Source organism: Hibiscus syriacus, unplaced genomic scaffold (genome assembly GCF_006381635.1).
Source record: "Hibiscus syriacus cultivar Baekdansim isolate YM2019G1 unplaced genomic scaffold, ASM638163v2 tig00110174_pilon, whole genome shotgun sequence".
Taxonomy (NCBI): Eukaryota; Viridiplantae; Streptophyta; class Magnoliopsida; order Malvales; family Malvaceae; genus Hibiscus; species Hibiscus syriacus.
In genome coordinates, this window is record NW_024062612.1 from 3,585,004 (window position 1) to 3,612,307 (window position 27,304).

Here is a 27,304-nt window from a genome sequence, read left to right on the forward strand (position 1 = left end):
TCATTTGAACAAAAAAATATTGGAAACTCGACTTTAAAGCGCGAAAATGATCGAGTATGTTTTTGAAAAGGTTCGACTAAGTTGGAAGACATTTAAAACATAATTTTCAAGTTAATTTGGACTTTGAATTATTTTTGATAAATTTTTTGATAAATTCAATTAAGTCCAAAATCAATTTTACAAATTATTGTTATATCAAAATCTTAATTCAACATCATCATTTTTCGTTAAAAATTTAGCATCAGTCTAAGCTTGATGTTATCTTATTGATTGTGATATGATAAAATATGATTCTATAATCTCAAATAACTATCATATATCAATCAACATGTTAAGGTCTAGCTCAAACGACTGTCAATTTCTTAATAGAAAAAAATAGTTTTGATATCTTATTAATAAACTATAAGTTTAACTAACACAATTGTTTTAGTTGGTATATATCATACATGCATATCTATGGCTTTTATATTAATCAGTTTTATTTAATGTGTATTTTAAAAGGTAAACTTGACTATCCTATGAATACAAAAGTTATCTATGACTCTTATATAATAACCTTGATAGAAAAGGGAAATCTGACTATCCCATATCAACATTAAATCTCCATCTCTTCTTTAACATCTTAACTCTTTCTTCCCTTCCTTTCACTAACCACAATGACCATAACCACTGTCACTTTCCTTCCATCCGTTCCATGCTTGCAACTTAAATCATGTTACTTTCAATACATATTAAGTCTATGAAGAGCAGTTCTGGGGCTGCTATAGAACCAGCAACATTAAGTCTATGAAGAGTAGTTATAGGGTTATTGTAGCATCGATAGCAACGACCACGACAGTTGGTTACCCAAAAGACTATAACTGGTATGGCTCAATGGGTTATGGTTCAAAAAAGTTGAGATTGACAACATGTGAATCATACTCTTCAGTTTCACCACTTGAAGATTGGAAACTACCACGATTACCGGAATCCTTGGAAAGAAAGAAAGCAAAGACATAAAAGAAAAGAACAAGGATTGTTTCGGAGAAGAGATATTTTAGCTTACTGAAAGATTTATTTAAGAAGAAAACACATAATATGATAAAAGATTTAAAGAAGAGATTATGCTGACAGTGGCTATGGTGATTATGGTTAATGAAGAGACGAGAGAGAGGGAGTTTAGAGGTTGAAGAAGAGATGGAAATATAATTCTAATATAGAAAAAATAAATAATTAAAAATTAAGTCTAAATTTAATAACGATTAAAAAATTGGTTACATGTTTTAATTTAATTAGTTGGATCTATATCCTAACTGGTGAGAATGGTTCATAAAATAATTTCTCAAGCTTCGGTAGATAGGGATGATAATAATTTAAGATTGATCTATTTAAATGAATCGACATTTGTGAATTATCAATGTACCATTAATAAACAAACATGATATTTGAATTTTTAATATAAACTCATTTAAAATTGGTATGCGTTATTAAGATTGTTTCATTACTTGCCTTCCAAATAATTTGTGATCTGGATTTGAATTCATTTCTTTGAGATTATGTGAAATGTGGACAATTAGAACAAAGACTCGAATTCTTTAAGCATTCTTGAAGTGGAAGTCATGGGATATTTGTCTTTTAAAGTAATGCAAGTGCAGTCTAATTGAGTGAACAAAATTCCATTGATGAGACAAGAAGTATCCAAGTTTTACAAGTTGCTTATAAAACAAGAACATGCATCTAGTCTTCCTCTTCATCAGTGACAAATTTACCAGTCCCAGGGTTTATAGCAGCAAAGAAGAAGAAGGCGACGTTGAACAGCACAAGGGGTTCAATATCGTTAATGGGGATTCCAGTCTCAATGTTAAGTTGTGCCAGTGCTCCTTTCCCTGTAATAATTTCTCCTATCAATGAGAAAGCAATCCCCAGCTGAGCCAATCTTCCAACAAATAGCTCATTTGCCTTTGTGAATCCAAACAATGGACCTGAAACCACGCCAATTTGTTTTATTCGTTTAAAAGCTTTTCATATTGAACTCTGTTTCTAATCTGGTAGACTATAAAATGGCAGAATATAGTATACATTACCTCCTTCTTTGAGACCCAATGCTCCTCTAATGCCTTTACCCGGAGGGATAACTGCACCTTCAATCCCTGTAGGAGGGTCATCGACGAAACGACCTCGGTCACCCAATGCTCCAATGGCTCCAAGGAGGGTGAAAAGAATGAAGAAGAGAAGAAGGGGTTCTGCTTCATAAATAGGAATTCCGGTCTCCAGGTTCAACTGTGCTAGAATTCCTTTCCCCGTTATTGCTTCACCCAGCAACGATGCCTGCGATTCAGAAGAAAAAAATGAAAAATCCGAGTAATATATGTTGTAATTAAGATAGAAGAAATTTCTTACAGCAAAACCAATCATGGCAACACGTCCCACAAAGAGCTCATTTTGCTTGGTAAAACCAATCCCTCCTGAGGTGCCAAAGATCCCATCTTCAACCTTTGGCTTTATTTCAACCTTACGAATATAATACAATGAGAATCAAAGTTAAATCCATTAAAATACACTAACGACAACCAGAAAAGAAAAATAAATTTGAAGAAGGTACCTTCTTGGGGGCAGCTTTGGTCTTTGCTTTAAAGATAGCTAAAGTGGTGAAGGCTTTAGATGGAGTACTAACACCAGTAGACAGTGGAGTGAGAAAGAGATGAGAAAAGGGTTTAGGCTTTAGTCCTTGAGGTTGGAAATGGAGCAAAGGGTGATCTCTCTTCAAGTTCAATGCATGACCACCATTGCTAGACATTAGCAACATGGTTTGAGCCATCTATTCAGATACTTGGGTGTTTTCCTAAAACACTGTTGCTATCTTCATCTTCTTTTTCCTTAGCTTCTAGTGCAACGGATTTAAAGTTTTTTTAAGGACACAGATGTGGATGTGGTACGAGAGCTAGTGACGGGCAATTAGACTGCCCACGTCGTGCTGTACCTGTTAATTGCGATGGCGGATAATTTCATGCACAAATAATTATCAATCAGAACTTAATGAAATCTATTTTATGTGATCAAAACAATCTTTAACAGGGATCGAAATCTTAGGGCGTTTCTGTCTGCCAGAAAACAAAGAGAGAGAGGAAAAATCTGTGGTGAAGATGCAAAGTATGATATAGACGAAAGACACGTGTCTGGGGGTCTCATTCAAAGTTGAGTGGAAACTAAGGTGATCGACTGAGTTGTTGTTGATGTGAGCCACACGTACGGTTGGTCTTCTGTTCAGTGTTCCATCTTTGCTGTTGTTGTCTTCTGTTTCCCCATCGTTGAAAAGATTCTTTGGCATGCGACAAGAGTGTCTAGAATATACTGTTGGCATTGGATTTCGACAAAATTTTCAAGATTCTTTGGCACAATATAAGCGCTAGCATTTTATTTAAGTTAAATTACGTATTTAACATTTAAATTATTAATTTTAGTTTATTTTAATATTTATATTTGATATTTTCTTAAAATTATATTTAATGTTTAGTTTTATTTTATTTTAGTATTCCGTCATTAAAAGCTTAACGCGTTTAATACCTAAACTATTAATTTTGGTATATTTTAATATAAAAACTTTTAATATTTTCAAATTTTAACGTTAAGCTTTGAAAATGTACTAAAATAAAATAAAAACTAAAATTTTTAACATGAGTACTAAATTGAAATAAAAATTAAAATCTAGGTATGATTTTGAAAAAATTGATAGTTTAGGTACTAAAACGAATCTATAATTGAGGGACACTGAAATGAAATTGGGGGAGTTACAAAGGGAGCTCTGCAATGCAAATGATGCAAACCAACATCTCCAATCTCAGCTTGAGAACATGGAAGCAGCTGTAGAGACAATGTCAGCAAGATTAACTCATTAGAAAAGGAAAGGGCTTTGTCTGCAGAAGTTTCAATTAATGCAAATGAAGCAAATAAAACCTTGGAGTCTCTGTTGAATAATCGGGTAAAGAAAACAGAAAGAACACAAGAATTTTAACGAGGTTTAGCAATGTGCTTATGTCCTGGTGCCTTAGGCGGTGCTAGAATTTTTTTATTCAATTCAATGTCTCATAGGTTTAGGTTACATTTCCTTTTATAATAAATAAACCCTGGTACAAATTTACAAAAATAACCATGTACCATACCGCGGGGCCGCAACCCTCGCACTCCAACCCATATAATCGTAACCCTCTCTACGAGACTTTCCTTTATTGATATATTTATGAGCCATACCTAACAAATATCCACATTGGCGAATATCATTCCCCTTAGAAAACATTCAATGTGGGTTGGGTTACTTTACTTTTTTAACAACTCGAAACATTCAACAAGTCCAGGCAATGCAAGAACTTGTTTGTCGTAACTGGCTTGGTGAACATATCAACGGTATTCTCATCAGTATGTACCTTATGAAGCAAAATCTCTCCAGATGCAACCAACTCTATGATCTTGTGAAACCTTACATCAATATGCTTGGTTCTAGCACGATATACCTGATTCTTAGACAAGTGAATAGTACTTTGATTGTCACAAAGCAACTGAACTCCACCTTGCTAAACACCCAACTCCTTCACTAAACCAGTAAGCCATAAAGCTTCTTTTGCAGCTTCAGCTGCTGCCATGTATTCAGCTTCAGTTGTAGATAATGCCACAACAGATTGAACAGTAGACTTCCAACAAATAGGCCCTCCACCAAGAGTAAAGACATACCCTGTCGTAGATCTTATATTATCCAAGTCACCCGCATAGTCTGAATCCACATATCCTACAACCAAAGGATTATCCCGCTGATTACCAAAAATAATTCCATGTCCCACGGTACCCTTTAAGTACCTAAAGATCCACTTGATTGATTCCCAATGTTGCTTACTAGGTTTAGACATTTACTTACAAACTTGACTAACAACATGAGCTAAATCAGGATGAGTACATACCATTGCATACATCAAGCATCCAACAGCATTAGAATATAGAACCTTTGCCATATCTTTAGTTTCCTTATCTGTCTTAGGGCACTGTTCTGATGAGAGCTTAAAGTGATTTACCAATAGAGTGCTCACTAGTTTTACGCTGTTCATCGCAAACCTTTCTAGCATTTTCTCAACATAACCTCGTTGAAATAGCCACAGTTTCCTTGAGTCTCTGTCCCTATAATTTTCCTTCCAATAATTTTCTTTACAGCACCTAAATCTTTCATATCAAATTCCTGACTCAATAAAGTTTTCAAACCGATAACATCATCCACGTTCTTCGTAGCAATTAACATATCATCCACGTACAATAACAGAAAAATAAAAGAACCATCATCAAGGATCTTAACATAGACACAACAATCATACTCACATCGCTTGTAGCCAATCTTGATCATATAGGAGTCAAACCGTTTGTACCATTATCTCGGAGACTGTTTCAACCCGTACAAAGATTTCTTCAATCTGCAAACTAAATGCTTGTTTCCAGGTTGAGTGAAACCTTCAGGCTGTTGCATGTAGATCTGCTCCTCTAAATTACCATGCAAAAAAGTAGTTTTAACATCCATATGCTCTAAATGCAAATCCCAACTAGCCACCAATGTAAGTACTGCTCGGATTGAAGTTTTTCTAACCATAAGAGAAAATATTTCATCATAATCAACTCCTTCCTACTGTGAAAAACCCTTTGCTACCAAATGAGCCTTGAACTTCTCCCCCTCTTTTTCTGTTACTGTTGGTTTCTTCTTATACACCCATTTGCAACCAATAGGCTTCTTACCCTCAAGAAGAAGAACTAACTCCCATGTACGATTGTGATTCAAAGACTCCATCTTCTCAACCATGGCAGCCATTCACTTATCGTTTTCCTGACTAGTAACAGCATCATGAAAAGTAATCGGATCATCACTGCTAACAGTAAGTGCAAAAGAGACCAAATCTTCAAAACTCAATTTGTTCGGAGGCTTTATATTCGTCCGTCTCACCCTGTCTCTGGCGAGACTGTAATCCTGCAAATCAACCGTAGCGGAACCACCAGAAGTCGGTTGAGAAGTTTCGGTTTTCTCAACTGGAAACTACTCGAAATCCACCATTGTCGTTTGTTTCTTCTGCTGCAACATGAGTTGTTCATAAAAAACAACATCTCTACTGATCATAATTTTCTTCGCAACTGGATCCCATAACTTGAATCCTTTGACACCTTTCTTCTAACCCAGAAAAATGCATTCCTTCGATTTTGCATCAAGTTTGGATCTCTCATCAGCAGGTACATGCACATAAGCAGGACAACCAAAAATCTGTAAGTGATCAAAAGTAACATCATGATCAGTCCATACCTCTTCTGCAACTTTCCCAGCCAATGATGCCCTTGGCGATCTATTAATAAGATAACACGCCATGTTAACAACCTCAGCCCAGAAGTGTTTGGGAGGCCCCACATTCAACCGCAAACATCTGGCTCTTTCATTCAACGACATGTTCATCTGTTCCGCAACACCATTCTGTTGTGGTGTCTTGCACACTGTAAAATGTCTCTTAATCCCATGCTCCTTACAGAAGTTTAGAAACTTTGAATCTCTGTACTCCGTACCATTGTCAGACTGCAAACACTTGATTTTTCGTCATGTTTGGTTTTCTACCTCAGCTTTCCACAGCTTGAACTTCTAAAAAAATGTCAGACTTATGTTTCAAAAAATACACCCAAACTTTCCGTAAAAAATCGTCAATAAAAGTAACATAATACCTAGATCCACCCAAAGACAATGTCGTGGAAGGCCGCCATACATCATAATGTACATAATCAAGAATCCCTTCAGTTGTGTGCTTCCCATTCTTGAAACAAACTTTAGTTTGTTTACCAAGAACACAATAGCAAAAATCGAGCTTACAGCTTTTAACACCATGCAACATATTTCTTTTATGTAATTCAACCATACCACGTTCACTAAGATGAGCAAGACGCATATGCCACAGTTTGGTAGAATCATCACATGACTCAACAAAATGAACTCCACCTACAACGGTACTCCTTAACAATCTGTAAATATTCCCTGCAGTCATCTTTCCTTTCATCACAGTCAAAGCTCCTTTAACAATCTGAATGGTTTCCCTATCCTCATCAGCCTTAGGAATAAAATCATTCTTGTACAAAGTGCCCAAAGAAATCAAATTCTTCTTCAAATCTGGGATATGCCGAACTCCACACAACGTCCGAATAGAACCATCATACATATTTATTCTGACATCACTAATACCAACAGTATTGCAACATCGATCATCACCCAAATAAACAAAACCAGAATCAACCGACATGTATGTCGAAAACCATTCCCTATTTGGCGTGATGTGATAAGAACATCCAGAATCAAGAATCCAAGTATCCATCAATTAAGTCGTTGAAATAGAGAGCATATCACCCTCACTGCAATAAGAATTGTCATCCTCAACCACATTTACAGACTTGGATGAGTCATCACGCTTCTCATCAGTCTGCTTTTTCAACTTCGGACAGTCTCGCTTCATATGTTCCGCCTCCTTGCACTTGAAACAAATAATAGTCTTCTTATCCTTAGATTTGGATCTGAAATTCCACTTCCCAGACCCTGCCTTCTCTGGCTTCTGTCCACAGTCTCAATTACCCTTGACATATAAGCTATCAGCTTGAGAGCTTTCCTCTACATTATGCTTCCGCTGGTTGTGAGCCAACAAGGCTGTAGTAATCTTCTCAACTTTGATAGTCTCTTTCCCATATGTAAGAGTAGTCACCATGCGTTCATAAGAGGGAGGCAACGAACACAACCGAATCATCGCTTTGTCTTCATCCTCAATTTTCACATCAAGCCGAGCCAAATCAAAAACGATTTAATTAAAGACATTCACGTGTTACGCCAAATCATGATCATCCTGCATCTTCAGCCCATACAGCCGATGCTTTAGATACAGTTTAGTCGTTAAGGATTTGGACATAAACTGACTTTCCAACTTCTTCCAAATTTCATATGGAGACGACAGATGCATGACGTGATATATGACCTCGTCCGCCAAACATAATCGTATGGTTCCTGCCGCTCGCAGCTGTAATTCTTTCCAATCTTCCTCCTCCATCGACGCTGACTTTTTAGGTCGCAAAGCCTTCAGGATCCCTTGCTGCGCCAACAGATACTTCACCCTTGTTTGCATAATTCGAAGTTACCCTGACTATCGAATTTCGCAACTTCGAATTTGGCTCTTGACATCTGATACCAATTGTTGAATAATCGGGTAAAGAAAACAGAAAGAACACAAAAATTTTAACAAGGTTCAGCAATGTGCTTACGTTCTCGGTGCCTTAGACGGCGCTAATTTTTTTTTTATTCAATTCGATGTCTCATAGGTTTAGGCTACATCTCCTTTTATAATAAAGAAACCCTGATACAAATTTACAAAAATAACCCCGTATCATACCGCGAGGCCGCAACCCCCACATCCCCAACTCACATAATCATAACCCCTATACGAGACTTTTCTTTACCGGTATATTTATGAGTCATACCTAAGAGTCTCAACTCATTAGCATTGAAGCAGATGCTTGAAAAATTTCTGCAAAGATAGATTTATTAGAAACAGAAGCTGAAAAGGAAAGAGGACTGTCTGCACAAATTACTGTCAAGTGTCAAGAACTGGAAGAAGAGCTGCCAAGGAAGCAACAGGAAGCTGAGCTACAGCAAAACGTTAAATCGAATGTTAAGTGAAGATAAAACAGGTAACTCTTCAGCCTTCTCATTTATTATAGATTTAATGGAGTTTTATAATCAAATTTTATTGTATCTGATTGTCATGAGACAATGGCAGGAAGACTTAGCTACCGCTGCTGGGAAACTTGCAGAGTGTCAAAAAACTATAGCATCTTTAGGACAGCAACTGAAATCTCTAGCAACACTGGAAGACTTCCTAATCGACACCACGAGCATCCCCGCGTTCCCTACAGGAGGATCATTGATTCCTAAAGCTGGTGGAGAGCCTTGGAATTTACGTTCCAATGAAACATCTTCACCCAAAAGAGATCTAGAGTCTCCAAGAGTTGGTGCTGATAAGAACAATGGACACACCCCCATCTTCATCCTCGTCTTCATCGATTGTGTCGTCAAATCATGTCAGTTCCTAGAAGAACAGAAACGGGTTTGCAAAATTTTTCACTCGGAGTAAGAACGGGATACAACTGAAAATTTAAGACAGGAGAAGTTGTAAAATTGTTGTGTCGTTTCAAAGACGTGATTAAATGCTGTTTAATCACCGGTAATTATTAGTTCACTGTTAGGTTGTCTCAATGTATACTATTCATGAACGGTTGTGTTCTGCTTTCTGCATCTTTCCATGAAAATGAATGCCTTTTTGTTACTTCATTTGTTGCATTCATTTCTAAATTCCGACCTGCTTCCAAAAAAACACAGAAGAAAGGAGAGCAACAGCCAACAGGTTTTGTTCTTGAAAGAATAAAGTTGAGGACAAAAAGAATGATAGGGTGAGAGGCTCAAATTCTCGACCTCAGGATCACTCAGAAAGCTACTTACGCGCTAGCCAACTGCGCAACCAAAAAATAATGAGGCGAGAGAGGCTCGAACTCTCGACCTCAGGATAACCCAGAGCTATGAGACCTACGCGCTAGCCAACTGCGCCACCACCCCGTGCTGCTCAACCTTTGTTGCATCTATATATAAATATAATCTACCTGAAACAAAGATGAAAGGAGAGCAACAGCGAAAAGGATTTGTTTTTGACGCCTGCATCTGGTATTCAAGGATACTGGGACCCTTATCCCATTGACATGGAATTTCGACCACCTTGTATGGTATGGTGCTATCGGCCATTGGCGTATCTAACCTGGGAAATTGGAAGGACGACATGTTACCAAAGAATGCACAACACACCTTCACCACAGCAAAATAGAGTTTTAGCGGCATTTTTTTAATCCTATAGCGGCGTTTTTAAGCGCCGCTAAAAGCACTTGCGGCGATAGGAAAAACGCCGCAAGAAACGCTGCTAAAACCAGCGTCGCTAAAGTTAGCGGCGTTTGAGAACCAAAAACGCCGCCATAGGTCAATATCTATAGCGGCGTTTTTGTAACAAACGTCGCAAAAGATCGAGATCTATAATGGCGTTTTTGGAATAAACGCCGCAAAAGGTCGAGATCTATAGCGGTGTTTTTGGAACAAACACCGCAAAAGGTCGAGATCTATAGCGGCGTTTTTGGATACAAACGCCGCAGAAGGTCATATCTATAGCGTCATTTTTGGAATAAACGCCGCAAAATGTCGAGATCTATAACGGCGTTTTTGGAACAAACGCCACAAAAGGTCATATCTATAGCGGCGTTTTTGGAATAAACGCCGCAAAAGGTCATATCTATAGCGGCGTTTTTGGAACAAACGCCGCAAATGTCATGTCTATAGCGGCATTTATAGAACACCGCAAAAGGTCATATATATAGCGGTATTTTTAGAACAAACGCCACAAAAGGTCGAGATCTATAGCGGCATTTGTATCCAAAAACGCCGCTAATTACCTTTATTTGGCTAAGATTTTTTGATTTTACATATTTCATTTCTGCTCTACATCACCTAAATTTAATATCATGTAGTTTTATCTATTTAAGAACCATACATTTTAATTAAGACACAAATTATGCAGAAAAATACTTAAGAACAAAATAACTTAAAATTTATAAACATTAAAATTAAATGCAATGTAGTTTGACATTGTTATCTAGGATTTAGTCTATGTTCTTTCACTTTCAATTAAAAAAATATTGTTCACTAGAATTTAGTCTTCATTGCTTTTTCAGTTAAATCCACTAGCTCCGTTTCACTATCTACTTTAACAGAAAGAGAAGATGTTGTGCCAAAAATGGCCTCATCGTGAGCTGCTTTCAGTTGCTCCTCCCTCCTTGCCTACATATAAACACAACACCCGTTATGCTTGAACAACCAAACTAATTGTCTCCCACAAAACACAAATAACAACATACAACATAACAGGTATGCATGAACATCAATTGGAATTTGAAACAAGGACAAATGAAAAGGAATGATGTATCACCTCTATGACAGAAAACTGAAAGCTCCGGCTAATATGCTTCATTAATGATGCATCATCTTCAGGAACTACCAACAATGAGGCACATGAAGTAAGTTCTAGTACACCTTTGTTCATTCCAGGATTACAAATATTTCAAGCTAAAGGTTGCAAAGTGAACTCGAATATATAAATTTATAAGTGAAGTACATATTCAATGATAATCATTGATTATTATAAACCAATAGATTCCCCTAAATCAAATGTTGGATACTAATACTCATCATTACTTATGAGGTTTAACATCTAATACCTGTTAAATTTTATATTAAACAGCTAAATGGGGAAACACAAAAAACAATTTGAGAGGAACTATGTTTCCACAGGCTAAAGTATCACGTGACACTGATAGATTCTAATTGATTTTCAGATACAGTTATGAGATGATATGGATAGATGTTTAACCTTCAACTTCCTCATCATCAAGTGGGGCATCTTTGTCGAACTCGAACCGATCCCAGCCAGGGCTTTTTGTTGGATCATTTTCAGCTGCGTGTAAAATTTAATTCTTACACACAAACCAGAAGGAAACCATCTAGTTTAGCAAGATAATTGAGGGCTTACAGCCACTACCTTTCATAATTAACAGTACTGTCAGATAACATTACTGCAAATGAAACTACAATTTCATAAACCCGACAACATGATGGCAAAGATAATACAATAGAGAACAGTCAACCAGGTAAACCATCAAAGCCAAAGTCTGAAACAACCAGATCCCGAACAGTAAGCATAGTAACAATAAAAACACAGTCGGTTCCATCACCCTAGCAAACATCCTAGAACAAATGGGTACAGAAAACATAAGAAATAAGTTTTTCAAAGAAATAAGAGGAAGGGGGAGATGAAATACCTCTTCATCACCATCACAATCATCTTCATCAGCATCCTGCATTAAGTTACTAAAAAATTAATAAGGGAAGTAAAAGATGATCGTTATGTAAATGGTATGAAACAAAACCAGGGGAAGTTACAGTGTTGAAATATGCTAGGGGATTGGGCCATAAATCCTCCTTGATAATCTCTGCTACCTGTAGTTTTATCAAGTGAATGATTAGACCAGCTCTTTACCCAAATAAGAAAAAAATGAAGGACAAACTACATACATGCAGCACATGCATTTAGAGTTTACCTCATCATAAATCTCATCCATGTCATCTTTCTGCTGAGCATCAGTAAACCAGGTAAAGAAGCTGCATTCATGTGTATTAATTTTCGTACAATATTATAGATGATTTGCAAGTGACTAAGTGAAAGAAGATAAATCAAATACAAGAAATCCAAACTTCACAGAACAACAAATTCTTAGCATGCTAGAAGTTAACAAGAAACTAAAATTAATGTATAAATACATACATTAAGTCATTAATTGTAATAAATTTCAATAAATAAAACTTTATTATACAATATGTAATGCATGTGTAATCTTAATTTGTCTGCACTAAAAAAGAAAACTCGATCTGCCAAGGTTTGGCTCTATATAACTAAAAATAAAAGATGACTTGGATTGTACAAAATCAAGGGAAAGTAAGGGGAAATAAGATCTTTTCCCTTGTCTGGATAATTTCTTTTATATAAAAAAGGGAAAGGAAAGATTTATCTAGTGTATAATATTCTAATAAGATGCTAGACTGAAGTTCAATAAATTTATTGAGAAAATAAAAATGAAGTCACTGTATTTCACAACAGATAAACTAAGCCCAAGTTTTATGTGACTTAAGTCCTCAGACTGAGGAAACATTTATTAATGGATAATTGGATATGATAAACAAACATTTCTTCAGCAAACTGCCGCTTGTTTCCTTTCTTCTCATGATCAACTCCATTTGGCAAGCCCTTAACATTTAAAAAACTAATGTAATATAATAACCAAGGGAAACAAATAACAAGAAGATGTGTAGACATGATAAGAGAAGAAACCCTCACCATGCCTTCTTTCCACTTGATTTTAGTGGCAATAATCTTGGTTCCTTCATCAAGAAAGGTAAAGGTCTTTGTAAGCTTCATATCTTCAAAGTATGGATTGGAATCGAAGTTCTGAAAAGGCATAATAATAGTTGCCAAAAAAATCATGATGACTAATTAGACCATGATTAAATGTTTCTTATACCAGACGTTTAATGCAATAAAAAAATTAAGTGCAACTTCAGTTTCTTACAGAATTAAGATAAGAAAAGGAAAATATATGAACTTACAAACGTAATGGAGTAGCCAGATTTCATATCTTTAAAATCCTCCACTTCGAGTGAGCTAATATACTTGAATATCTATCAAGAAACAAAAGGTTGAAAATAAGAAGAATGAATAAATAAGAAAACAATTAACTAGAATATATCAGGCAAATCTAGAACACCTCTTAATAAATGAATAAATAAATAAATGGAGCTAAAAATAAATTTTGCAAAGTAATAAAACTATATAAGTGTAGAACCAATTTAAGTTTTGGAAAGAAGTGATATTAAACCTTCCGATCCTCTTCATTCAGAAGTTCACCAAGAGCAGGATGACTCAAGAACTGTACATAAAGAACACAAGTAAACCAAAACCCTTCTCCTCAACATGGAGACAACTTCAAAGAAAAAATATATAAATTTATAGGAAAGATTGGAACCGCTTACATCTGTTAACCAGAAATCAAGAATTGACTTAATCTTCTCATTCCGCTTATCATAAATCGGCTTGCGTATTTTCATTGTACTTCTGCTCCACTTCCAAAACTTTCTCACTCGCCTCCTCATTGATCTACAAAATACCAATAAGAAACAACAAAAGTTTAAAAATAGAAACACCATGTATAACCATTTACCAGCTATAAATAAGGTCAAAGAAAACATATCCAACTTAAATCACCTCTGCAATAAGACATAAGATCCTAAAGTAACCAGCTACAACAATGTGTTAAACGACTCTTTACATCATGTGGAAGAGAACAATTAAGAGACTAAAGCTTTTTGCAATGACGCGATGCAGAACATAAAAATGACTACGAAAGCTGATCAGGTACAGAAATTAACAATCCAGTTTTACCACACAACCCCCCTGGGTGTGGAAATAAGACACAAATGTAAAGGAACTCTCCCCCCCGGCGGGTAATAAGACACAAACGTAAAGGAACTTCCCCACCTTATCTAAGCGAGTGAGGCACTTAACACATGGAAGAGAATAATCAAGGGACTCGAGCTTCCTAAAAAATGCAGAACATAAAAACGACATAGGAAGACCGGATACAGAAATTAACAATCCCATTAACGCCTTCTCCGCAATAAGACATGATACTCAAAAGTGACCTCTCAAAAACTCGTGTTTTAGACAGCAAGTGGACACTTAAACGCGTAGAAGGAAACAATTAAGCTCGTCCATATAATTCAGACAGATCCAACATACAAAGTTGATCAGGTACGGTAATTACTAATCAAAGAAACAAAATTATAAACATTAATTTCATTGACGCAAAATTGTTATTACAGAAAATTCAATACTCACACACTTAAAATCATCCCAGATAAACACAAGAAAATCCAAAATTTCCCTGCAGTATTCCTCAAAATTTCTGATAAACCATATACAAAGAGCGAAAAAACATGAACGGATAAATAACTGAAAGTGAAATGAGAATGAGAAAATTGGACCTTCTCGAGCTCGTCTTGGATCTCTTGAAGCTTCTCGATGGAAAGAATGAGGTCTCCGTCGATTTGTTCAGATTTCTCTTCTTCTCCATTCTCTGCTACTTTCATCTTCTTTCCTTTGTCTGCCACCATTTTGTTTTATTTCTTACAGCCAAACGATGAAAAATCAAGACCCTAACCTAAATAATTACCTATTTCTCTCTCTTTTTTCTAAAACCCCAATATTATTTCCCTCTCATTAGATAGCGACGAGTGATAAAGATGCTTTGTTTAGGGGTTTATGTTTAACTTCGGCGGGAATAAAAATTATGTGAAGTAGGAAAAGTGAAAAAGGGTTAAAGGCCGGTGCATTTAAAAAATTGTAAACTTGTGGCGTTTGTATAAAAACGCCACTAAAACACGAGTTTTTAGCGGCGTTTTTATAAGAAAATGCCACTAAAACAAGAGTCTATAGATGCGTTTATATAAAAACGCTACTAAAACATCAGTCTTCAGCGGCGTTTGTATAAAAACGCCAGTAAAACACGAGTTTTTAGCGGCATTTGTATAAGAACGCCGCTAAAGTACGAGTCTTTTACGGCGTTTATATAGAAACGCCACTAAAACAAGAGTCTATAGCGGCGTTTATATAAAAACGTCACTAAAGTACGAGTCTTTAGCGGCGTTTATATAAAAACGCCACTAAAACACGAGTCTTTAGCGACGTTTGTATAAAAATGCCACTAACGTATGAGTCTATAGCGGCGTTTAAAAAAAATGCCACTAACGTATGAGTCTATAGCGGCGTTTTTATAAAAATTTCACCGCTAAAGTACTACTTTGTCGCGGCGTTTTGTATAAAAACGCCGCTAAAGTTACTATTTTGTGGCGTTTGGAATGTAAACGCCGCTAAAAATGCCGCGGTAGAACAGTTTTGCTGTAGTGCCAGCTTCATGTTTGCTTACCGTCATCGACAAATAAGTCGAGTTTTTTCTCCCCTGTTGAAGCACGTTCCTTTTGTGCATTATTTATGGAGGCATTTTGCAGATCAGGTAAAGTAATATCCTAATTTTCTCTTATTTGTACAGTGAATTGATGATTACATTAAATACTTGCTGAACATGTTCTTAAAACCCTCACTTGTATGTTCGGATGAGCTGCTGAACTTATTTTCTGCAAACATCTAACCTCAAAATTCCTATGTAGCACGTTTTAAGTTACGGTTTTAGTTAGTGATTGCTTACCACTTGCATGCAACAATGTCATCTTTAATCTCTGCTTTTACAATGATTGACGGGGCAAACGTGTGGAGTTGGCCAGTAGCATATGATAATAAGTTAGAGTGAGGTACAGATTATGAAGAAATGATCGGAAAAAATAGTTTTAAGCATATGATAATAAAGGTTCCTATCCTATATACTTGGTGTCTAAATTCAAGACTTCAAGAGATAACAATAATCTTTTAACTATTGAGGTCGCTTGATTCGTGTCTTGAATATTATTTTTAATTATTTCATATTTTGAATATTATATATTATCACAATCAAAGATTATAAATCAAAATTGCAAATAGCAATAATATTAAAAGCTGAAATATAAAAGAAATAGTAATAATATTATATATACAATGAATGTTAACATTAAATTCAATATTGAGAAAATAAAATGTTTTAGTATTCCTTATTATTAGAGGTGGCAAACGAGTTATCTGGATCGGATTTAGATCGGGTCATTTCAGGTGTAACATCCCAATCATCGGGTCAGTGACTAAAATGTAAGAACTTTTAAATTTAGTGGTTGAATTAGAATAATATGATAAGGGCAAAATGGTCTTTTCTTGATAAATGATAATTATCTTCTATAATTAGGTGTTATACACGTGGAATGAGTATTCTAGAAGCTTTTTCTTCTTTCTTTCCTTCTCCTCCTTGTCGTGCCCTTCTCCATACAAGGTAAGATTATGAAAGTTGTAGTTTTCTTTAATTTATTATTTGGTTATGAAAGTTTGGATGATAAATAAGCTTAAGAAAAGTTTATATAGCATTAAAACAACAAGATGAGTATTTTAGAGATGGAATTCTAAAATGGGTTTTTAGATGAAATTTTGTTATGGATGAGTTTTTGAAGTTTGAATGAGATTTTTGACTTGTCAAGGATTAAACTTAAGAGTCAGAAGTGTTAGATATGTCTAAGAACATGTTTTAAAAGTTGGTTTGATTTTGAGATTCAAGTGTTCATATGAGAATTTGGACGATTAAGAGTGGTAATTGAATATTAATAGGTATAAAAGTATCAAGGTGAGTTCAAAGGCTTAATATATGTGTTTATGAAAGTTTTGGGAGGATTTTTAGGTTATTTTTGGGTTGAAAATGGCCATTTTGGGCTTAGGGTATCGGTACCCTTATGAACAGGTACCGATACCTCATGAGTTAAATAGGAGGAATTCTATAGGGATGTATCGATACCTGTTGATAGAGGTATCAATATCTCAAGGGTGGTATCGATATCTGTAGAATGGTATCGATATCCTTAAAACTTCGAAGGTAATTTCGGTTTTAGTACCTTGAGGAGGTATCAATACCCTAGAAACATCTAACGTAATTTTGATATTGTTGCATGTAGAGGTATCGATACCTCAAGGGTGGTATCGATACCTGTAGGATGGTATCGATATCCTTAAAACTTCGAAGGTAATTTCGGTTTCAGTACCTTGAGGAGGTATCAATACCCTAGAAACATCTAACGTAATTTTGATATTGTTGCATGTGGAGGTATCGATACCCTTGAGGGGGTGGTATCGGTACCCTTAGGGTGGTACCGATACCTCTAAGCATGAAATGAAATTTAGGGTTTCTTACATCTCAAGTTGTTATGATTCAATATAATTGAGTTAAAAACGATATTGATTTTAGATTGTCTTCTGTAGTGATCAAACGTGATTAACTTCCGGTCAGCTTGGTATTTTGAGTATTGATTCGAAAGAATTTGAATTAGACCTTAGCAAGGCAAATGTGAGTACAACTTCTTTTTATTGTAATAGAGTTGAGGAAGGCTTGCGATAAGCCAACCTCCTTGTTTTTGATCGAAAACTTTATATTTATTTTATGTTATATTTTAATGTTTTATTCAACTTCCATTTTACGAACTATTTCTTATGACTATGTGTTATGAAAATATGAACCTTGAACCAATGAATATGAATATACTCTATGACAAAGAAGCTTTGTGAATAAGAAACACTTTGAATAAAGATTGAACTTAATTATGTAGTTAAAAGCCAAATGTATATGTATGAGAATTAGAGGTATAGTTGGCATGCCAAGAGTCGAGGGTCTATGTGGTCATTCGGGACAATTATGTGGTCCTCCGGGACAAATACGTAGCACTTCAGTGCAACCCTATGTGGCACTTCGGTGCAAACTATATGGTAATTCGGGACAATTATGTGGCACTTCTGTGCAAATTATGAGCTGTGGTGACATCATTAGTGCATAACCTCATAGTACTCAAATACCTAGATTTCTCAATAGTATACATTGGGCAACTTGGAACAAAGACATACAAAGTATAATTATTAATAAGTATACATTTGATATGGAAATCAAGAAAGCTCTTTGAAAAATAGTTTGAATAAAACAAATAAGGTTTTGCTTAATAAGTAGCACTATTAGTTTTGTCTCACTAAGTCATCGACTTAGCTTGAGTTTTCTCACGTGTAGGTTTGAAGAAAGCTGAAGGTTGATTTGGGTCGAGGATAGCATTCAATTCAGAAGATCAGATCAAAACAAATTAAATGTAGGTTGCTCATTTTGTAAACTGTTGGCATGTATTATATGTTTAATTTGAAATGCTCTGATCGATTTTATAAACTTATATATTTTGTATTTTGTAAACTCTTACTCTTGAGTATCTATGTAAATTATTAATATTTTATGTAAAATGATTTTCTATTTAGAATAATATTATTTTATTTATCTTGATTTGAATAATAAATTTTAAATTTATTCCTATTTGTGGAAATTCTTATGTTTTGAAAAGTCAAATGTGACACATCGAATTCGTATTTGGGTCGAGTACGGGTCAAAGGTGTTATATTTAATGGTATCAGAGCTATGGTTTAAGCGATTTTAAGTCCGAAATAAAGTTATTTTTGGTTTTAAAAAGAGTACATGCCAATTTTTGATAAAGTCTTTCTGATCCGATAAGGGATCAATATCCTATCCTTGCTAATACCTTTAGTAATTGATCTTAATAGATGTCGAACTTTGAAGGCTCCCGAAGTGATGCGAGAAATAGAATGAAAGAAAGTAGTAACTCCCATTCCCCTAACAGACAGGGTGAGGAGCAGGCACAACCTGGAGTACTTATTCAAGATCATGGACGTTCTTTCAGACGTTGGACGCGATCCTGACGCGTTTCCAACTGTATGTCTCCTCAGCCCCTAATATGAATAACCCTAAAGAACTGAGGAGTTTAGGAGCGCCTGAGTTTAGGGGAGAAGCGAAAGTAGGTCTAGTTGCCACTGAAATGTGGCTCAATGATTTGAAAGTGAAACTAGAGAATCTCCATTGTTCTGAAATGGATAAATTGGATTGTGTAGTTTCGTTATTAAGAAGCCAAGCCATAATTTGGTGGACGAATGTGACGATGCGAACTTCAAGGGATCTGGTGAATTGGTCATTCTTTCTGGAAGAGTTTAAGAAAAAATACATAGGGGATCGGTTTATTCGGTAGATAAAGCATGAATTTATGAGTTTAAAGCAAGGAAATCACACGGTGTATTTGTTTGAGTGCGAATTCAACAAATTGAGCCGATTTGCTGCTGAGTTAGTTCCTACAGAAAAAAAACTCCTGTGACTGGTTTGTGAAAGGGTTAATACCTCGATTGAAAGAGATATTTTTAGCACTTAACCTCTCTTACTTCCAAGAGGTTGTGAACCGAGCTAAAGCCCTAGAGCGAGCTCAAAATGAAAGATTTGCGGAGCAAAGGACGCAATCGAATAAAAGATATGATGCAATGGAAGAGTAGAGGTTCAAGTTCTCAACCTCAGACCAGGGTAGAATCTACAGCATCCTCGGGTAGAGGATCAAATCCGGGAAGGGCCAGACAAGCTTATTCATTTGAATATGAAGTGGATAAGCCGAAGCAATGTCATAACTATAGGAAAAACCATAGTGGAGTATGCAGACGGGTCTCCGTAGCTTGCTTTAAATGTGGAGAGGCAAGACATTTTATTCGAGACTGCCCAATAATGACTGTAGAGCCTGCCTAGACAGAGAGATCTATGGCTGCACCAGTGAAAGTAAGAGGTCGAGGAAGAGGAATGAATCAATCCGAGTCTACTGCTCAACCTGAAGTGCGTTCTGTCGCTCAGGTTTATAATCTGAAGACCAGTGAAGATTGTGATGATCCAGAAATCATTGCAGGTACTTTTCAGATAGCTGGTAAATCTGTCTTAGTCTTAATTGATTCGGGCTCGAATTACTCATATGTCAGTAGTAAATTGGTTAAAGAGTTGAACCTTCTTTTAGAGCCTATTTGTAGTGAGATAATTGTGATGAATCCATTAAGAAATAGTGCTCGAGTGAGACAAGTCTGTAAAGGGTGTCCCATAAGGATTTAGGGAATTGTATTCTCTGCTAATCTAATGGAATTACCTTTTGATGAATTTGAGGTTATTCTGGGGATGGATTGGCTTTATCATTATTATGCCAACTTAGATTGCCGACTTAAGTGAGTTCAGTTAACCAGTCTTGAAGGGTTGGAAATTAGTGTGGTCAACGAAAGAATCCATCTTTTAGCTAATGTGATATCGGTGATGTCAGCTCAGAAGTTGATTTTGCAAGGATGTCATGCGTACATTGATAATGTAATCGATGCGAGAATCAAATAAAGTAAGCTGGAAGATATTCCTACAGTTAGAGAGTTTCCAGACGTATTTTCGGATGATTTTCCTGGGTTACCTCCAAATAGGGAGGTTGAGTTTCAGATTGAGGTGATGTTTGGATCAGCACAAATTTCGATAGCTCCTTATAAAATGGCCCCAAAGGAGTTGAAAGAGTTAAAAGCCCAGTTGTAAGAGCTTTTAGATAAATGGTTTATTAGACCTAGTGTGTCACCGTGGGGAGCTCCAGTGTTATTTGTTTAGAAGAATGATGGTTCGATGCGCCTTTGTATATATTATCGTCAGCTTAATAAGGTGACCATAAAGAACAAATATCATTTTCCAAGGATAAACGATCTATTTGATCAACTCAAGGGAGCGACCGTGTTTTCAAAGATAGATTTACGCTCAGGGTATCATCAGTGGAAAATTCAAGAAAAAGATGTTCATAAAACGGTGTTTAGGACTCGTTATGGTCATTATGAGTTTGTGGTAATATCATTCGGGTTAACAAATGCACATGTAGTGTTTATGGATCTAATGAATAAAGTTTTCCATTCGTACCTTGATCAGTTCGTGGTCGTCTTTATTGATGACATCCTAGTGTACTCTAAGTCAGAAGAGAAGCATGATGTCCATCTTCGTGTAGTTCTTCAAACATTGCGAGATAAGAAGCTTTACGCTAAGTTATCCAAATGTGAGTTTTGGTTATCGGAAGTGGCATTTTTGAGACATGTGGTTTCTTTTGAAGGGATTCGGGTAAACCCACAAAATGTTAAAGCTGTGCTAGAATGGGAGATTCCTAAGAATGTGTCGGAAGTTAGAAGTTTCTTGGGTCTTGCAGGATATTATCGAAGGTTTGTCAAAAACTTTTCGATGATATCTCTACTTTTAACCAAATTGTTAAGGAAATATGTGCATTTTTAATGGACTCCTGCTTGTCAGAAGAGCTTTGAAACATTAAAGAAAGTTCTGACTGAAGCTCTGGTGTTGGTGCAACTGGAATCAAACAAGGATTTCATAATTTTCAGCGACACTACCCATAATGGTTTGGGTTATGTTTTAATGCAAGACGGAAAGGTAGTTGCTTATTCTTCAAGACAGCTGAAGCCTCATGTAAAGAATTATCCGACGCATGAATTAGAGTTAGCAGCTGTGGTATTTGTTTTGAAAATTTGGCGGCATTATTTGTATGGTGAGCGTTGCTACATATTCACCGATCATAAGAGTTTGAAGTATTTGTTGACTCAAAAAGAGTTAAATTTGAGGCAAAGAAGGTGGATTAAATTGTTGAAAGACTATGATGCCATCATTGATTACTATCACGGGAAAGCCAACGTAGTAGTGGATGCTCTTAGTCGGAAGATATTTACCGCTTTGCGTAGTTTGGATGCTCGAATGGTGTTAAAAGAAAATGGTGCATTGATGGCCGAGTTAAGGTTGAAACCATTACTGTTATATATGATCAAGGAGTTACAAAAGAAAGATGATAAGTGTTTGGCTTAGTTTGATCGAGTAGAGAAAGGGGGACTTGAGAACTTCGAGTTTAAGTCGAATGGGTGTTTATATTTCAAAAATCGTGTGTATGTCCCTAATGACTGTGAGCTGAAGCGATATATTTTGTATATAGCACATTGTAGTCCACTAACGATGCACCTAGGAGGAAATAAGATGTATCAAGACTTGAAAGAGCATTTTTTATGGCCAGACATGAAGAAAGATATTACAGAATTTGTAGCAAAGTGCTTAAATTGTCAACAAGTGAAAGCTGAGAATCAGGTGCCTTCCAGTTTGTTGCAACCCATCTCAATTCTGCAGTGGAAATGGGAAAACATTGCGATGGATTTTGTAACGGGTTTGCCTTTATCGATGGGGGAAAATTAATCAATTTGGGTAATTGTGGACCGTCTTACAAAGATAGCGCATTTCATCCATGTGCGGACAGATTTCTCTATGGAAAAACATGCAGAATTGTATATCAAGGAGATAGTGCGACTGCATGGTATTCCAATCTTGATAGTGTCTGATAGAGATCCCAAATTCACTTTGAGATTCTGGAAGTCTTTGCAAGGAGCTTTGGGTACTCGGTTGAATTTTAGTACTGCGTTCCATCCTCAGACTGATGGTCAATCAGAGTGAACAATTCAGATTCTGGAAGATATGTTGAGAGCTTGTATAATTGATTTTGCTGGATCGTGGGAAAGGTATTTACCTTTAGTTGAATTTTCTTATAATAACAGTTACCAATCCAGCATCAAAATTGCACCGTATGAAGCATTATATGGAAGAAAGTGCAGAACACCACTCAATTAGTATGAATTAAAGGATCGAGAAGTTCATGGTCCGGAATTGATTAGAGAAGTGGAAGAAAAAGTTTAGGTGATTCAGCACAATTTGAAAATTACCTCAGACAGACAAAAGTCATACGCCGATTTGAAAAGAAAAGAGATTGAATTTCAAGTAGGCGATAAGGTGTTTTTGAAAGTTTCACCTTGGAAGAAAGTGCTTCGATTTGGACGTAAAGGAAAACTGAGTCTAAGGTTGGATCAATGGTCTATCAATTAGCGTTGCCGCCAGAGATAGAAAATATTCACAATGTCTTCTATGTGTCTATGCTTCGGCGATATCGATATGATCCTACACACATCATAACTCCAGATGAAATAGAAGTTCAGTCTGACTTGTCATATAAGGAAGAACCAGTTCAGATTCTAGCTTTCGAGAGCAAGTAGTTGCAAAATAAGACAATTTCACTAGTTAAGGTTCTTTGGAGGAATCATAAAGTAGAAGAAGCTACGTAGGAACATGAAGAGGATATGAGGAAGCAATATCCCCACCTTTTTGTGCAATGAAATTTCGATGACGAATTTTCTTAAGGGGGAGATTTGTAACATCCCAAACATCGGGTCAGTAACCAAAATGTAAGAACTTTTAAATTTAGTGGTTGAATTAGAATAATATGATAATTATATGATTTATGGAGGAATTTGGTATTGGGTATTATAGCAAATATGGATGTTTTATAAGGGCAAAATGGTCTTTTCTTGATAAAGGATAATTATCTTCTATAATTAGGTGTTATACACGTGGAATGGGTATTCTGGAAGATTTTTCTTCTTTCTTTCCTTCTCTTCATTGTCGTGCCCCTCTTCATACAAGGTAAGATTATGAAAGTTGTATTGTTTGGTTATGAAAGTTTGGCTGATATATAAGCTTAAAGAAAGCTTAAGATGAGTATTTTAGAGATGAAATTCTAAAATGGGTTTTTAAATGAAATTTTGTTATGGATGAGTTTTTGAAGTTTGAATGAGATTTTTGACTTGTCAAAGATTAAACTTAAGAGTTAGAAGTGTTAGATATGTCTAAGAACATGTTTTAAAAGTTGGTTTGATTTTGAGATTCAAGTGTTCATATGAGAATTTGGATGATTAAGAGTGGTAATTGAATACTAATTGGTATAAAAGTATCAAAGTGAGTTTAAAGGCTTAAGATATGTGTTTATGAAAGTTTTGGGAGGATTTTTAGGTGATTTTCGGATTGTAAATTGCCATTCTGGGCTTAGGGTATCGGTACCCTTATGAACAGGTACTGATACCTCATGAGTTAAATAGAAAGAATTCTAGAGGGATATATCGATACCTGTTGATAGAGGTATCGATACCTATAGGATGATATCGATACCCTTGAAACTTCGAAGGTAATTTTGGTATCAGTACCTTGAGAAGGTATCGATACCCTAGAAACATCGAACGTAATTTCGGTATTGTTGCATATGGATGTATCGATACCCTTGAGGGGGTAGTATCGGTACCCTTAGGGTGGTACCGATACCTACAAATACCTCTAAGCATGAAATGAAATTTAGGGTTTCTTATATCTCACGTTGTTATGATTCGATATAATTGAGTTAATAATGATATTGATTTTAGATTGTCTTGTGTAGTGATCGAACGTGATTAACTTCCGGTCAGCTTAGCATTTTGAGTATCAATTCGAAAAAAATTTAAATTAGACCTTAGCGAGGCAAAGGTGAGTGCAACTTCTCTTTATTGTAATAGAGTTGAGGAAGGCTTGCGATAAGCCAACCTCCTTGTTTTTTTATCAAAAACTTTATATTTATTTTATGTTATATTTTAATGTTTTATTCAACTTCTATTTTACGAACTATTTCTTATGACTATGTGTTATGAAAATATGAACCTTGAACTTCGAACCAGTGAATGTGAATATACTCTATGACAGAGAAGTTATGTGAATAAGAAACACTTTGAATAATGATTAAACTTAATTATGTGGTTAAAAACCCAATGTATATGTATGAGGATTAGAGGTATAGTTGATATTCCAAGAGTCGAGGGTATATGTGGTCATTCGGGACTATTATGTGGTCTTCCGGGACAAATATGTGGCACTTCGATGCAACCCTATATGGCACTTCGGTACAAACTATGTGGTCTTTCGAGACAATTATGTGGCACTTTGGTGCAAATTACGAGCTGTTCTGACAGTATTAGTTCACAACCTCATAGTACTCAAATACCTAGATTTCTCAAAAGTATATCTTGGGCAACTTGGAACAAAGACATACAAAGTATAATTATTAATAAGTATACCTTTGATATGGAAATCAAGAAAGCTCTTTGAAAAACGGTTTGAATAAAACAAATAAGGTTTTGCTTAATAAGTAGCACTATTAGTTTTGTCTCACTAAGTCATTGACTTAGCGTGTGTTTTCTCACGCGTAGGTTTGAAGAAAGCTGAAGGTTGATTTGGGTCGAGGATAGCATTCAATTCAGAAGATCAGATCAAAACAAATTAAATGTAGGTTGCTCATTTTGTAAACTGTTGGCATGTATTATACGTTTAATTTGAAATGCTTTGATTGATTTTGTGAACTTATATATTATGTATTTTGTAAACTCTTACTTTTTGGTATCTATGTAAATTATTAAGATTTTATGTAAAATGATTTTCTATTTAGAATAATATTATTTTCTTTATCTTGATTTGAATAACAAATTTTAAATTTATTCTTATTTGTGGAAATTCTTATGTTATGAAAAGTCAAATGTGACACATCGGATTCGTATCTGGATTGAGTATGGGTCAGGGGTGTTACATCGGGTCTAAATTATATTCGGTTTAATTTTTTTTGGTCGGATCGGATTTGGTTCGAATCTAGTTCGGTTGTACGGTAAATCGGGCCGGATCGAGTATCATGTTGGTCACTTTTTGGGTCGGGTGATTATCGAATTGGTTTTTTCGGTTCGGATCAATATCAGATTGGTTAATTTTTGGGTCGGGTTAACACCATATCGTTTAGATTTTGGGTCAGGTCAATATCGGATCGGTTGATTTTCGGTTTGGGTCAATGTTTAGATTAAGTCAATTCAGGTTGAATTGGTTATGAGTCTAATCAAATATATATATATAATTATTGATATATTATTGTAAAAAAATATGTCTTTTTGTTTGTTAATCTTATTATTTAGGGTCTAATTTCAATTCTAAATCATTCAATATTTTTTAATTAAACTATCATTTATAGGTGATAAATTGATAATTTGATACAAATACGATTCTATAATTCGTGTTATAACTTATTATCAAAATTCTATATTGATATTGTATGAAAAGTTTATCTTTTTAATAAAGAAATATTTTTTTATTAAAAAATTGTTTTTATTATAAATATAATATTATTTATTTTGTTTTAGTTGTTTTCTATTATTTTTATTATAAATCTAATAATTTTTATTACAAGTAAGATGCGTAAACTTTATTTTTTATTGTTTTCAATCTTATAATAAGATTTTTATTTTTATATTCAAATCTTATGTAACATAAGTAAACTTTATATTATTTTTATTATAAATCTAATATTTTTTTTACTAATAAGATAACTAAACTTTATCTTTTACTGTTTTCAATCTTACAATAAGATTCTTACTTTCGGCTCAAGATAATTTCCGTTCAAATTTCCTTTAGGTCATATTAAATTCAGTTCGAGTTACTTTTGGATCGAGTTAAAATTCGGTTCAAATTTTTTTCGATTTGGGTTAATTTTAGTTCGTGTTACTTTCAGTTTCACTAAATTTTAGATCGGATATGATTCGAGTATCAAGTCAAATTTGATTATTATGTTTGATTAATATAAGATATTGGGTCGAATAAAATCAATTCGAGTAATCAAGTTCATGTAAAATTTACCGGGTATACTTATTACATAAGGTGAATTAAATATTAATTGGACACTTTTTTATTTTACATGATTGAAAAAATATTATTTCATAAAATTATTTTAGTAATTAAAATATAAATAAATATTATTCTAATAAATTAGTCTAAAATGGTTTTAGATTCATGATTGAATTGGAAAAAAATTGGTGGCTAAGGAATCGAGTAGTTTAAAGTTCATATTCAGAGAGAGTGATTGGTGTCTCTTGGTGGTGGTGGGCTTGTCTTGGGGTAGTTCTGCGGTGCGGCGTCTAAAAAACGGTTAATATACGGTGTGATCGGTTAAAATTTAGACCTGTTATGTTATATTATTTAACCGGAAATATTATCAAGTACAATAACATATTAGGTAACGCTTATATAATGTAATAGATAGCGCTTATATAATAAAATAGGTATTTAACGGGAAATATTATCAAGTACAATAACATATTAGGTAGCGCTTATATAATGTAATAGGTAGCGCTTATATTGACTTATTTTATAAGTAAATAGGTATATT

General features: G+C 35.1%; 1 protein-coding gene, 1 non-coding gene and 1 pseudogene across 2 annotated transcripts; all 3 read right to left on the minus strand.

The window, feature by feature from the left end:
• Window positions 1-1,639: 1,639 nt before the first annotated feature.
• LOC120216943 (photosystem II 22 kDa protein, chloroplastic-like) lies at window positions 1,640-2,846 on the minus strand. The gene is made up of 4 exons (XM_039214217.1): window positions 2,582-2,846; window positions 2,380-2,490; window positions 2,064-2,307; window positions 1,640-1,961 (listed from the first exon to the last, which is right to left on the minus strand). Exons 1-4 carry the CDS (start codon window positions 2,795-2,797, stop codon window positions 1,717-1,719), a joined length of 816 nt encoding a protein of 271 aa, XP_039070148.1. The 5' UTR covers window positions 2,798-2,846; the 3' UTR covers window positions 1,640-1,716.
• Window positions 2,847-9,544: 6,698 nt separating this feature from the next.
• On the minus strand, window positions 9,545-9,628 carry TRNAM-CAU. The gene is given in 2 exon segments: window positions 9,545-9,580; window positions 9,591-9,628. It is a non-coding gene; the product is annotated as a tRNA-Met (tRNA).
• Window positions 9,629-10,756: 1,128 nt separating this feature from the next.
• LOC120217025 lies at window positions 10,757-14,833 on the minus strand (annotated as a pseudogene).
• Window positions 14,834-27,304: the final 12,471 nt, after the last annotated feature.